The sequence below is a fragment of the Meleagris gallopavo genome, chromosome Z (assembly GCF_905368555.1).
Source record: "Meleagris gallopavo chromosome Z, MGAL_WU_HG_1.1, whole genome shotgun sequence".
Taxonomy (NCBI): Eukaryota; Metazoa; Chordata; class Aves; order Galliformes; family Phasianidae; genus Meleagris; species Meleagris gallopavo.
Window position 1 is genome coordinate 53,502,272 of NC_139435.1, and position 12,910 is coordinate 53,515,181.

General features: G+C 44.3%; 1 protein-coding gene across 2 annotated transcripts; it reads right to left on the reverse strand.

Moving 5' to 3' along the window:
* Window positions 1-1,170: 1,170 nt before the first annotated feature.
* TAL2 (TAL bHLH transcription factor 2) lies at window positions 1,171-12,697 on the reverse strand. 2 transcript variants are annotated; one of them, XM_010725994.4, is made up of 2 exons: window positions 12,579-12,697; window positions 1,171-3,897 (listed from the first exon to the last, which is right to left on the reverse strand). In XM_010725994.4, the coding sequence occupies exon 2, from the start codon at window positions 3,885-3,887 to the stop codon at window positions 3,534-3,536; it is 354 nt and encodes a 117-aa protein (XP_010724296.1). In that variant the 5' UTR covers window positions 3,888-3,897; window positions 12,579-12,697; the 3' UTR covers window positions 1,171-3,533. The 2 variants fall into 2 exon arrangements, with proteins under 2 accessions (XP_010724296.1, XP_085069835.1); XM_085213709.1 differs by lacking the exon at window positions 12,579-12,697 and adding an exon at window positions 3,978-4,704 and having other exon boundaries at window positions 1,172-3,897.
* Between the last annotated feature and the right edge of the window lie 213 nt (window positions 12,698-12,910).

Sequence of the window (12,910 nt, forward strand, 5' to 3'; positions counted from 1 at the left end):
TTCACACAACATTAGAGCCTTCTTGCAAGACGTGGTCTCAGCATTTTTCTTTCTTTACTCAACCCCAGTCTCTAAGGAGCACTTCAGCTGTGACCCATAGCCACAAAGCAGATATTGAGAATGTGGAAGACCAAATGATGAACACAAGTCTGAACAACAGGTTTGTTCTTAGAGTGCTGTGGTCAACTTAAAATTCAGCTTTCCTGGCAGCAGTTCCCCTAGGTTCTACAATAGCAGAAGAGTGCCATTTCTCTACTGGCAGCCCTGGGAGCCATCCTCTGAAAAAAGTAATCCTCATTCAGTCTGAAATGTGAAGATATATTCTTCTGTTGATATTGATGGAAATTCTGAGTAAAGGAATGAAAGGATTTCTGCTTCACAAAGGCATGTGAGAACACCTCACTCCACTCAAGCTAGCGTGTACCATGAGTTGGAGAGAAACATAACTAATTCTTTAACCTTGCATCATACCATTTGCTATCTGGAGATACCAAAAATTTTCTATAAGATGACCATGGATTAGTTTTCCATGCAGTATTAAGAGCCATGTTATTCACCTTACACCTCTCCCTCCCCCCATCCCCACCCTCCCAAAAAAAAAGGAAAAAAGTGCCACTCAACCCAGTTTAGCACTACTAGATACCTGTAGGAGACACAGTAGGGATCTTACTATTAGGGACACTTACATCATTTATACTAAAGTTTTGCCACTGCCACAATATGTGAGAGACATTTTCAGCCAGCTACAACTGATGTGGTAGATCTCCATGCCACAGGAGCCATTATCTTGCCAGACAATTTTGAGCGTACCAACCAGTGTGGCATTACCTGCAGCAAGCAGAAGATCCTCTCTGAGTTGACATAGCCTTGCATGGTATAAATACATATCTTCAAGTTCACATTTACTGATTTCATTATTTTTACGTAGAATCTCCTGGGACATCTTTCTCAGGCACGTTTTGTACAAAAATGCCTCTCTTGCACATCATAAAGTACCATTGAATGTTTTGAGTTGGAAAATCACCAGAAAGTATTAGGGACAAAAAACAAAGAATTCCTGACGTTGTTCATCATCTGATAGTACTTCCAGGTTGTTGCATAAGAGCTGAATAGAAGAATGAATATTTACTGGAAATTACATTGCAGTGAATCTGATATCCTCTGCCAAGTAGTATGCAAATGTAAAATGAAATTTTAGAGAAATTTTCACAGACAAAGATAGATTCATTTCTTAAATGATTTATTTGGAATATATTAGATGTTAAATAACATAATGTAGCGCAAAATGTGATCAGGCGCACCTTATTTGTTCCTGATCATACAGATAAGAAATCCCCAAAACACGAAGGAAAAAAAAAAAAAACCTGACAAAAAACTCTTTGGCCAATAGATCTAGTCAAATACACATGGGATGTGAAAGTAGGGAGCTCCTAAATGGAAAAGGAGAAGAAAGAAAATGTTGATGAGAACCTAAACAATACTGAGCAAGGAACTTTAAGGGATAGGGAATATTACAAGCATGTTACATTACAGAACTGATAGGTTTCCTTTTGCCTTCTCCCCTGGCAATAATTCTGCTGATGAGATGTTTTGACTTGTCTTGGTGACACATGTTTCTTAGGATAGCAAGTGGCTGATAGAACAAAGAACACCATCATACCTTACCAATCAGTGCTCTGATTTATTAGGACTAATTCATCTAAAAGCTAGTAGGAGGTCTTGGCTCATTACCTTTAATGCAGAGGTGGGGAGAAGGCAGTGCTAGTTGCACAGACCATGCAAAAGACTCCTATGTGTTTCCAGTCAGCTGCTCTCCTGTAGCATCTTTAGCCCTCAGAGCTCAGTAATGCAGGAATAAGCAAGTGAAGATTCACAATGTTCAGAAACAAAATGGTCATTAACCGTTGGAACTTTTTTTCTTTTGGTCAAAGGTTTCCACTGACATTCCTGCACCCTACAGCATCAACCCTGGACTGAATGAGCAGTGTTGTTTTGTCAGTGCACTAAGCAGCACAGTATGCGCTTCACAAGAACCTGTTCTGTTTTTTTTTGGTGAAGCCCTGAAAGATGCCAAGGAGGAAGGAGAAAAGTATGACTGCTGTTTGGTGAAGCTTTAAATGCAGCTGAGCTGTGGGTGGCAAATACCCTCAGGCAGAAGGGCTGTATGTGTTACCTAAACAAGCCCTGTCTCCGCTTCCTGAAGGCAGCTCCCTGTGTCACAAATAAGAAGAAACAGCCCAGGGAGATGCTTTGGCATGTGGACGCTCTGTTTCTTTACCTGCCATGAACAGCTTTTTTCTGAACACTGACATGTACCTTGTTTAATTTGGAAATAGAAAGGACTTTTGTCAAAGGAAACATGCGTTGACCTGGAAGCAGGTCTACTTGAGCCCAAAGTAATTTTTTCTCTTGCTCTCAGCAGCTTTGTATCTTTCACGAGCAGGACAAATCTTTTCTGACACAGGTTATAATTCAGGAAATTGATTTGTGTGCAACAACCCGCAGTGATCACCCTCACAAAACTCTGCTCATCCTGCTTATTGCCTGAATACAGCATGGTGGTTGCCAAGACTCCTGGCATGCAGCCTGTGCCAAACAGGCACTGGAGCATGTTGCTCATTACATCCCACCTGTGCATGAGAAGAGCACTGATCATTTGTGTTCCATAAAGGGTTTATGAGAGTGTCATTCAGGCCTTTTTCCTGAGACCTCTTGCTCAGAACAAGGGCTTCCCCTATTTTTACAGCTGTTGAAGAACAAAGGCATTTAGCCAGTAACCTGCTTGATGGGTTTTGATAGCAGCTGGAGTGTAGTCAGCCAGCTTCCTTCATGTACACATTGTCACTGCTAGATGTAGGCTTCACAGATTTCACTGAAATTCATCTGTGACTCTTCCTTTATTTTAAAACAACACTTTTGATTTAAGATAATTTTTAATTTTGTTAAATAGCATTTTGCTGTAATATTAGGGATTCCTCCAGTCTGATAGAGAAATATGTAGCCAGGTTCAAGAGTCAGGATTCGTATTTTCAAAGAAGTTCAAGTTGGAAATAAGATTTGCAGTGAGTGCAGGTGGCTACTAGAAACAGCAGTGGAGGATTGGAGAAAATACTACATCCCTCAAAACCTTTCACTAACCATGGTCAGGTGTCTTTCTTGGACACGTTTTGTGGCACATTCATCATTTCTTAAGCTCAGAGTGCTTCTTCAAAGTGCCATGGGAGAATAATCTCTTCCCCTGCCAGAACCACTGGATGGATTTCTATGGCCCCAACTGATAGAGGAGGTCAGGGCAGAGGCTCTTCTGGCTTAGAACTGTCTGTTACAGCAGTGAGTCCTTCCTAGTTCCCAGAGCATGACCGCTTTCCCTCTGCTCTTTCAGTTGATAACTGACCAAGGAATTCCTTTGCCATTAAATAGAAACTTAAATAAAGCAGTAATAAATACAAATAAATAATCATTATACATAGAGAAGCAACCTACAAAGATAATGACTATCAGACTAACACCAGGACTGCATCTCTCGTTCTCTGCTAAGGAGATGAAGTCTCTGACCAGCATTCTGCAATGTTGCTGCTCATGCTAGGAGACGAGGCACCACAGCTTTCAATGAGAGGCAGCTCCTCCGTAGTCTGCAAGCATGGGGCTTGCTGGAAGAATCCCAGGATGCTGCCTCGCGCTGCCACTGCTGTCTGCTGCAGGCCTGGCTCTCCTAGCACCTTGACAAGGAAGTTGATGTATCTCATGGCTAGCCGTAGCGTCTCATTCTTGCTCAGTTTTTTGTCTGGTGGATGGGTGGGAATAAGTTTCCTCAGCTTGGCAAAGGCGCTGTTGACATTTTGCTGCCTCCATCGCTCCCTGGTGTTGGTGAAGATCTTCCTGGTCATTTTCAAGGTGCTGTAAAGTAAAGGAGATGGAGATTGAGTGCTAGATATCCCTGACTTTCCTGCGGGCTGCTGCTCTGAGCATGCTGTTACCTCTGTGGCAGGTGTGAACACTTGGTGATGATGCCAGGAATTCCTAATTGTTGTCCTCTGTGGCTGATGTCCTTGCCCTGCACACACAGATTCACCCTAGTCCTAGAAATTATGTCTCAATTTAAATCCACGATCATAGGCATAGCAGCTGCAGACACCAGAGTCCAATAAAATTTCACAAAAGAGTAAATGAGTTTAATTTCCTTGTACAGCCCCTTGACGCTGCCTTTATCCCAGCTTCTCCAGCCTCCTAAGGTTCTCTTACAGGAGAACTCCCTTTCTCCTCCACATTAGTCCTCTCAGCAGGCTGTGTGGGGCACCTGAGCACTTCTTTAGGGTAAGAAGGGAGAGGTGAGCAGGTCTATGAGAGAACACCCATGCTTATCAAGGCCCATTTCACACCTTCTTGGGGCTGTTCCCTCCTGTCTCAAGTTTCAGAGTATAGCAGGAGATAAGCCATACATAGGTGGACCTCCAGCAGGGGCCTTCAGAAGGCAGACAGCTGATGATAATGAACACATGATTACTTTAGGATTACTTTAGGTTATTTTAGGAGATTTCTCCAGGGAAGAAATGGTCTGGTTCCCTGCCTGTACTGATGGCTCACTGCTGGTGACAGGGATGCCCCAGATCAGTACATTCGGGGTTCTATTTTAGCCTCTGAGATCTGCTAAGATTAAGCCACAAATACCATGAGTGCTCTTGGGCAGGGTTCACAGGCTGTAAAGGGATGATGTGATGCCTACAAAATGTGCAGGCATTCCAAAAGTCCATGTAGATGTTACTTGGCCATGCTGCTTCACAGTGCTGAGCAATAAAGGGGACCCAGTGCCCAGAACAGACCTGGAAACAGGACACTGCTGTGCTAGGTGCAAGGGGTGGTTTTAAATGCCATTTAGCAGAAAGGTTGCCAAAAACTTCTGGAATTCACCTAATCCTGCTCATTGACGTTGCCAGGCCATGGGAGATTTGGACTGGCTGTCAGGCCTCCCTGCTGTTCTTGCTCATTTCCCTTTCCCAGGAAAGCCCTCAAGTTCTGCTCAGAAATATCTGGTGGCTATAGTTCCCTCTCAAGAGCCTTTCCTTCTGTCTCACAGCCCTGTGGGAGATGTTCACTCTTCCATTTCTGAAGCGGTTTTTTTATGCCAATGGCATGCAGACAGCTGGAGCAGAGAAAACTATCGACAGCCAAGGGACTAAAGGACAAATGCTTCCACCTCCTCTCTCATGCATGTGAAACCCTCGGCTCTTTGTATTCATCGACAAACTCACTCCCAGGGCAGTCCCAGAGGGCCGCAAAGCAGGGGAGGCAGCACTCCTCACATTCAGAACAGAAAACACTGGAGATCCCTGCTATGAAGCCGTAGCCATGTGAAGAAGCCTCAAGCTGTGCGAGATGCTCACGCTCATCAAAGCGTGTGGCAAAATTCTGGGTGAGTAAGGCAATCCCACTGTGACACAGAGGTCAGTGGGTCTTCCTTGGCAGGAAGACAAGACATGCACAGCAGATGGGAAGTCCCCTCTCAGCGCCTTCACTTCACAGTCTAACACTCATTGCAAATCACCAGGCAAACACAGCTGTAGGACCATAAATCATGTTGGAGCCGCCATTCAGACACCTCCATCAGAGACGCGCTCATGTAGACTATATATGGCTGTGCTCCCAGGCTCTTCTCATCTGTAGCCTCTACACTGCTACCACGTTGCTATTTTGGTAGAAGCTTGAAACTACCATCAACCCAGTTGTCTACACCGCCTTAAGGGGACAAGAAAGTTGTCTGATCAGAATGTGCTTATTTCATGAGCAGCTACTGTTAAAAACTAGCTCTAGTATTTTAGGTGGCTGAGAGTTCTTCCTATTTTTGTAAACTTGCATTGAGACCCATTTCTTGATCCAAACAGAGATTGTCTTTTTAAAAAATATATTCTATTTTTAAAAAATTAAATTGCCTTCCTACTCTGAGTATTACTTTGAGTTTGTGCACTATGGACAATCCTTCTTTGTCCTTTGCACCCACCTGAAAGAGCTAGCATGCACCTTTTAGGCAAGAATGCTGCCGAGTCAGGAAAACAGATTTCAAGCATTGTCCTCCAGTGCTTCTGTCAGCTGCAGCATGTTCATTCCCCAAGGCAAAATTTTTGCCATTACAATTTTATTCTTCCAAGCAGCTGCTTGGATTCATATGAAATTCAGAGCACCACCCGCTTCTCTCCACTCTTTTCTGTTTTGGTTTGGTTCAGTTTGTTTGTTTGCTTGTTTTAGAATAAATTTATCTGTGTACGAAGCAGTTGGTTTTTTTTGTTTTTGTTTTTGTTTTTTTTGTTTTTGTTTTTTTTATAAACTAGGGAAGGTTTTTTGGGCCTCCTTGTTTCTTCTAGTGGTCTGGGTGGACTGTATTCCATCTCTGTGCTATCATTCTGCTGCCCTGCTCTGTTTGTTTGCATCTCAGCTGTGAATGCCAATGGAAGCTCGGCTCCTTCCTCCTGCTGTTTATAGCACCCGGCACAGCACTCCGGAAGAACAGGTCAGCGCTTCAAGCTGAGCATGTCACTTCGTCATTTTTGCAGCGTTACTGGTGGAGAAATAACCCCCAGCCTGCTCCTTAGCACCACACTGCTTTTGTCTCCCTCCTCTTTCGCTTGGAAAGGACAATGCTATATCTGTGGTCACAAGCCTCGTCAGCAAATAGATGCCTTTGTGAGACCAGTGCCTGCTTTACACTCCAAAAGTGTGTGCTTGTATTTCTGACCTTTGTTCAAGATCAGCAAACAGCAGCTTCCCCCGCCCCGCTGCCTCCTCCTGCTCTGCTGCCTCCACAGGGAGGTCCCCGCAGGTGTAAATCACCTCCACAGCCTCTCCACCTTAAATCTCAGTCCTCCTCCTCCTCAGTGTCTTGGAGTTTCACATAATCTCATTGTTTCTCTGGGAGGTTCTGCTGGAAAAGTGAGAGAAGAATGTGCCTGGTCCACCACTTCCCAATGTTAACGTTTCAGCACAGCTTAATTCCTCACATCGTCACCTACACACCCTTCCAGTTTTCTCTAACTATGGCACCTTCCAGTCAAGGAGCAGCGAGTTCACTGACAAAGCATCTGATTTCCACTCCTTTTGTCTCATTCCTTCCCTCCTCCTCCCTCTTTCTCTCCAACCCTCCCCCCAGGCTTGGCTTTCAGTGTGAAATTGCGTGCAGCTTCAGATCTTTGCTAATGCTGCACGTCTGAGCAATATATTCTTTAGCTTTCCTGGTGCAGTGCGTAAAATATGTATTGGCTGGTGGCTGCATGCAATTTGTATCGCACACCAGCCCATTTTAAATCTCTGCAGAAATCACCACCTCGTTTCCACATATTGTGGACAAATTGCTTTAACCTGCACACTTGGATTATTCAGTGCTTTCTGGTCACCTCTGCCAGCCACAGGCTAGCAGCCCACATTTATGTAATGAAGGGGGAAAATAGGAAGGCAATCCTGCCTAGATCATGAAGGATTAATTCTGCTCACAAGAATGTAAATCTGGAGGGTTACACCATTTTTACTGGAGGAGTAACGCTGCAGTTCAAAACGTTGCCATTGAGGACAGGATTTAACTGGGATCAGGGAGGCAAATCCAGAAGCAGTGCTTAAGTGCATCTTCATAAGCTGAGGTCCACATCTGTAGCATGTAAAGAGAATTGTGCAGAGCCATAAACACAGCCCAGCAGTGAATCCATCCTGACAGCCAGCGAAAGAAAAACAAAACACTGCCACCCACCGAACAGATAACTGAAGCTCTTCCCACCTCCTGCCTACCCTTTTGAAAAGCACAAAAATAGGGGAAAAAAAAAATTCTGGCTGTGACTAATGCAGCCGCAAGTGTCACCAGACAAAAGACTAAACAATAGCAGGGATGAAGATCTATCCCTCGGTGGCAGCAGTTCTCTCCGTGCAAGAGTTGCTCAGGCATTTCCAGCAGCAGCTGCTCCAGCCTGGGGACAGAGCATCATCTCTGCAAGGACTTCCCTGGCAAACGGCCCCGAGCCAGCATGTAATGTCCAAGGGCTGGCAGGGGACTCCCCAGCAGCCCAGCACTCTATCATAATTAGCAGGTTGCTATTAAATAAAGATCTTGGAGGAGAAAGTTCCTCCCTCAGTTTATACCTTTGACCTCGCTGAAGTTAAATCCATGTTGAAACTAGCCACTGGAGACCTACTCCTGCAAATCTTAATCAGACAGCAGATGCCTGCTGCCAGCAAGAATTGGAGTGCTGCTAGTAAACCTGTAATGCCATGCTGTTACTCCATAGGGGAAGAAACCCCATGCCTGTTAAAATTGGTTATTTAACACATCGATTTTGTAAAGTCCCTTCAGCTCTGAGGTAAATGACTATAGAGCAGCAGGTGGTGCCCAGATCTGGCACCAGGCAGGTGCTGGCAGCCTGATCTGCTATGGGGAGTAGAGATCTCTGATATAGCTGCCCACAGCCATGCTTTGTTCACTTTGCATCAATGCAACATGGAGAAGAGGAGAAAGAGGAAGCTCATTGTTTTCCTCTTCAGCTTCATGCCAGCTGTGGAGCTCAGAACTCAGTGCTGTGCAAAGATTGAGCATGGATGTCACAGGACATTACACTGCCTGTCAATAACACGTGTGACTTTTTTTTCTCCTCTCTATAGGAGAAATAATCTTGAACTCTCTGCAGCTGAACCACGCTCTGTTTGCTCAGGTCTGAAGGACTTCCCTTGGGCCAAGAGGGGAAGGGAAAGGGAGGGCAATAACATGCCCCTGCTCAGTGGACTGCTGGAGGAGCAGCACACCTCTAGGAGCTTGTTCCTCTCAGCTACCCTCAGTACTCCCATATCCTCCTCACATGCTACCTCCCCATATCCTATCAGAACACTGGTGAACAAGTCACAGGGAGACACAGCACAGCACAGTGCCACAAAGCCGTGCAGGCCATCAGGAGCTGTGCTGCTGTCCCCATTCCTAATAGTTCTTTGCCCCTCCGTGTCCCTTCTGCCCATCATTAGTCTGTTTCAGCTAGTGATAGGTTGTTAGAGTAGTATGGTTTGGTTGCGGTTGGACCTGATGATCTTTAAGGTCTTTTCCAACCTGAGCAATTCTATGATTCTATAAATCTATGATTCTATGTTTTTGGAGAGGAAGGCATCTATGTGTTTGCATGACCCAGCTGGGGAAAGGCCCAGCTCACAGTAGCCCAACTACACTAGGCATTGGTAGTGCTGGGCCAGTGTGGTGAAGCTGAGTGTTTGCTTCCAGCTCTCACAGAGTGATTCCAGACATCTGTAAGGGAACTTCATTTTGTTTTAAGCCAGGTGTAGGAAGAGGAGCTACTTCAGCATTAAACAAGGGCTCCTTTCACTGCCTCATGCCTCTGCAGTGTTTTCTGGCAATCATGAAGTACAAAGTGCAACAGAGCAGCAAAAGCACCATAATGAATAGTCAGCACTGACAGGGTGATTTACCTTTTGGAGGGTCTGTAAACATGGGACAAAATGCACACAGTGAAATCTCTGCTTCTTGGAGCTCTCCTAGCCAAGAGCAGCTCTTATAGAGCACTCCCAGCTACGCTGTCCTCTTGTCAGACTGTTTGAAAGGGCACATCGCTGGAGTCATCTTCAACAGAGCACTGTAACGGTCACAAGCTAAGGCAGCCTCTGCATTGAAGGGTACTTGCCCAAACTACCTGTGATTGCAGTTTCTGAAGGCAGGTTTCTCCACAGCCAGCCTTGCCCCTGTTGGCCCTGGCTGCCCACCTAGAAGGTGCAGGGGAGTAAGCTCACTGCTCTCTATCAGTCACCACTGAAATTTCAGTGAAACCAGCCTTCCCTGCTGGCTTTTGAGCTTGAGCACCTTCCAGCTGTGTTGCCTAAGACTGCTTTGGGAAAGGTAGACTGGGAAAGCAGTGGGCTGTCACCCAACAGACATTTGGCAGGAAGGAAAATATGAGGTTGAGACCATGCCATAAATGTCATGCATGCAGGATTATTTTTCCTGTAGATTTCCACTTGTCAAGCTTTTTACTTTGCAGTAAAACTGAACTACACCACAGCCCTATGCAAAGCAAAAATGCCATTCTGCTGTAGCAGTTCTTGTTAAATCGATGTCTAGTGTGTTGACTTGGACACAACAGCTTGCTATGCACCACAGAATAGAAAGGGACATTTGGCCAGGAACTCTAGCTACCTTTTATTATTATTATTATTATTGTTTTTTAAGGCTAAACTTGCACAAATGTTACTGTCTATCTAGAAGATCTGGGAGACATTTTGTAATAAATCTTCTCTGTCTTCCTCATTCCATCTCCAGTATGGCCCTCTTGAGTCAAAGCCTCAATTACAGCTCCACTCGTTTTCATTTAAAAACAGTCTCTGTGGAGTTAATTTCCCAAATATTACATATGGACACTATTGCAGTGCCACAGTATTGACACAGAAGGAAAAAAAACAGATAGATCTTCTTCCAGGTGCTCTTTAGGGACTCTGTTCTTTGCCAGACTTGTGTGCAGAGCCCTGCTGTACACAGACATCATCTCCTAGCTCCTTATATAGGGCAATCCTCACTGGAGGTCTGCCACACAAAGATGGAGGATGATAAGATACCACCTGTCTCTCAGCTCGGCGAAGACAAGTCTGCAGCAGCTGGCTCTGTCAGGGGGAGCTGTGAGGAGCAGAGGAGAAGGATAATGCCATAAGGAACATTTGCCTCAGGAGAATGTGGATGTGATGGTATTTTAGGATATAAACAAGATGATGTTTGGCTTTTGTATTCTATCTAGGTGTGCTCTGAGTCTGATAGCAAATCTGTCTCTGGCTTCAGCAGGAGCAAAAGTTTGAAAAGTTATTATTTGTGTGCAATGCATCACCTTCCTACCAAAAATGACTTAAAACAGGCTACCACGGCATCATACCAGGAACTAATTGGGTCAGCAAAAGCGTGGAGAAACATACCACCAGAACAAAGCTTCGCTTCCAAAGAAAATCAATGCAAAACAAGGACTGTGGTTTCCCACAGGTGTCACAATGCTAACCTGCATATAGTTTATAGAAAGGTCAGCATTCAGGTCTGCATGGCCACAGCCCTCTCTTGTGGGCACCTGTATTTCATCCCCAGATTATGCTCCAAGCTTGCTGGCGCTGTGAGCTGCTCATTTCCTGAATTGTCTGCTCATGCTATGACCACTGTAATAATCAGAATCACAGAATCACCCAGGTTGGAAAAGACCTTAAAGATCATCGAGTCCAACCACAACCTAACCATACTACCTTAATTCTAACAACCCTCTGCTATATCATGTCCCTGAGCACCACATCCAAATGGTTTTTAAACACATCCAGGCATGGTGACTCAACCACCTCCCTGGGGAGCCTATTCCAGTGCTTAACAACCTTTTCTGTAAAGAAGTGTTTCCTGATATCCAACCTAAACTTATATATTCAAACAGGCAGTAAGAGCAAGCTGTGTTTATTTTGGCCCTGTTTTGCTTATTCTTTTGTGGTTTTTTTTTGTGTGTGTGTGTGTTTGAAATGATAGGCACAGACTGGAGAAGGGTTCTAAAAACCATGTATCATCCTTTCCTGTTTCATGGAAAGCAAGAAAAATATGGATGACTACCTTAGAAAAAATGCTTTTATTATTTATTGACAATCTCAGGCAAGTACAGCTCCATTAGCCCTGGAAATACTAACCTGTTCTGCATTGTGCAGCTTCAATTATTATTTTTTTATTTTTTATTTTTTTTTAAGTCTGAGAGTTATTTATGTTTTACAGCTGAACTTAAATGAATAATGTCCTTAAACTTCTCCTGCTAAGTAAACTACTAAACTGGGACAAATTTGGAATGTAATGTATAGTGTAGACACATCAGCTGTAAGGCATATGACCAGTAAAGTAGTGGGATGTTGTTAAGTACATGAGGTTTGAAGTTTGAAGCTCTTTCTTTACATCCTAATTTATTTACACATTTATCGGATTTTCACACAGTCTATCTAGTTCATAATCATACAACAAATTCTGGCAAATGTATGCTTCTCTATGTTTTCACAAATAATTTGTTTCAAACATCAAACACTGTAGAATTCATTTATTTCTCAGGGAGCTTATATGTTCTATATAATCATTTCACCCAAATGCAACAACTGATTACAGCATTTTCTGGTGGTATAAATGAGTTTGCCTAATGTGTAATTGCAAGGTCATATTGTAAGGACATTTCTTTCCAAAACAGTAAAAACAAAAACTAATTTCTCCTGGTGTGAGGCTGATTCACTGAGTCTTCTCAATAGATGCTAAGAACTGGAAATTCCGGGCACAAAATTAGGGGAATACAGTTACTTTGTTTGATTAAATGCAATCGTTTCTGTAACTATTCTGTGAGATAAGGTGCCTTACTATTAGCTTTTTGATGACAAGATTCTGAAGTGCCATGACAATAAAGAGGAATCTAGGGAATGGTGAAAGGTAATTGCAGAAATTCCTTCCCTGGAAGATATTCCCTGCTATGTGTTTCAGAAAGGAAACATCGGCATTCCTAGGAAAGTTGCAAGGTAAGCCCAGGAGATGGGATACAGTTCTGCACAGAGACAAGTAAATTGTCACTTACGTTTCTGGTCACAGGTGCTTGAGGCTCGGCAAACCAGGACAGCAGATGAAGGGACAGCGTCCTTTTCCCGTTCCCTAGCAGCTCTTGCCGTGCCTGGGCACAGAGCTCGCTCTCGCTGGATGGAGTCAGCCTGGTGCTGGTCCTGGCTGCCTCATTTATAGAATAGCAGGTCCTTTGTCTGGCGCGTGTCACCACTGGTCCTAGCAATCCAGGAGCTTGCTTTGCATCTCCCGGGAGATTTTCTCTGTCCTGCCTTTTCTCTCCTAGACACCACTCTGTGCCTCTTTCTGTAGGGTCAGGGGAGACTGTACCCATTAGCCCAGGCACAGCTC

What these genes read in the sequence shown, in the direction of transcription:
- TAL2 (XM_010725994.4), bottom strand. Translation starts at nt 3,887, where the DNA reads ATGACCAGGAAGATCTTCACCAACACCAGGGAGCGATGGAGGCAGCAA.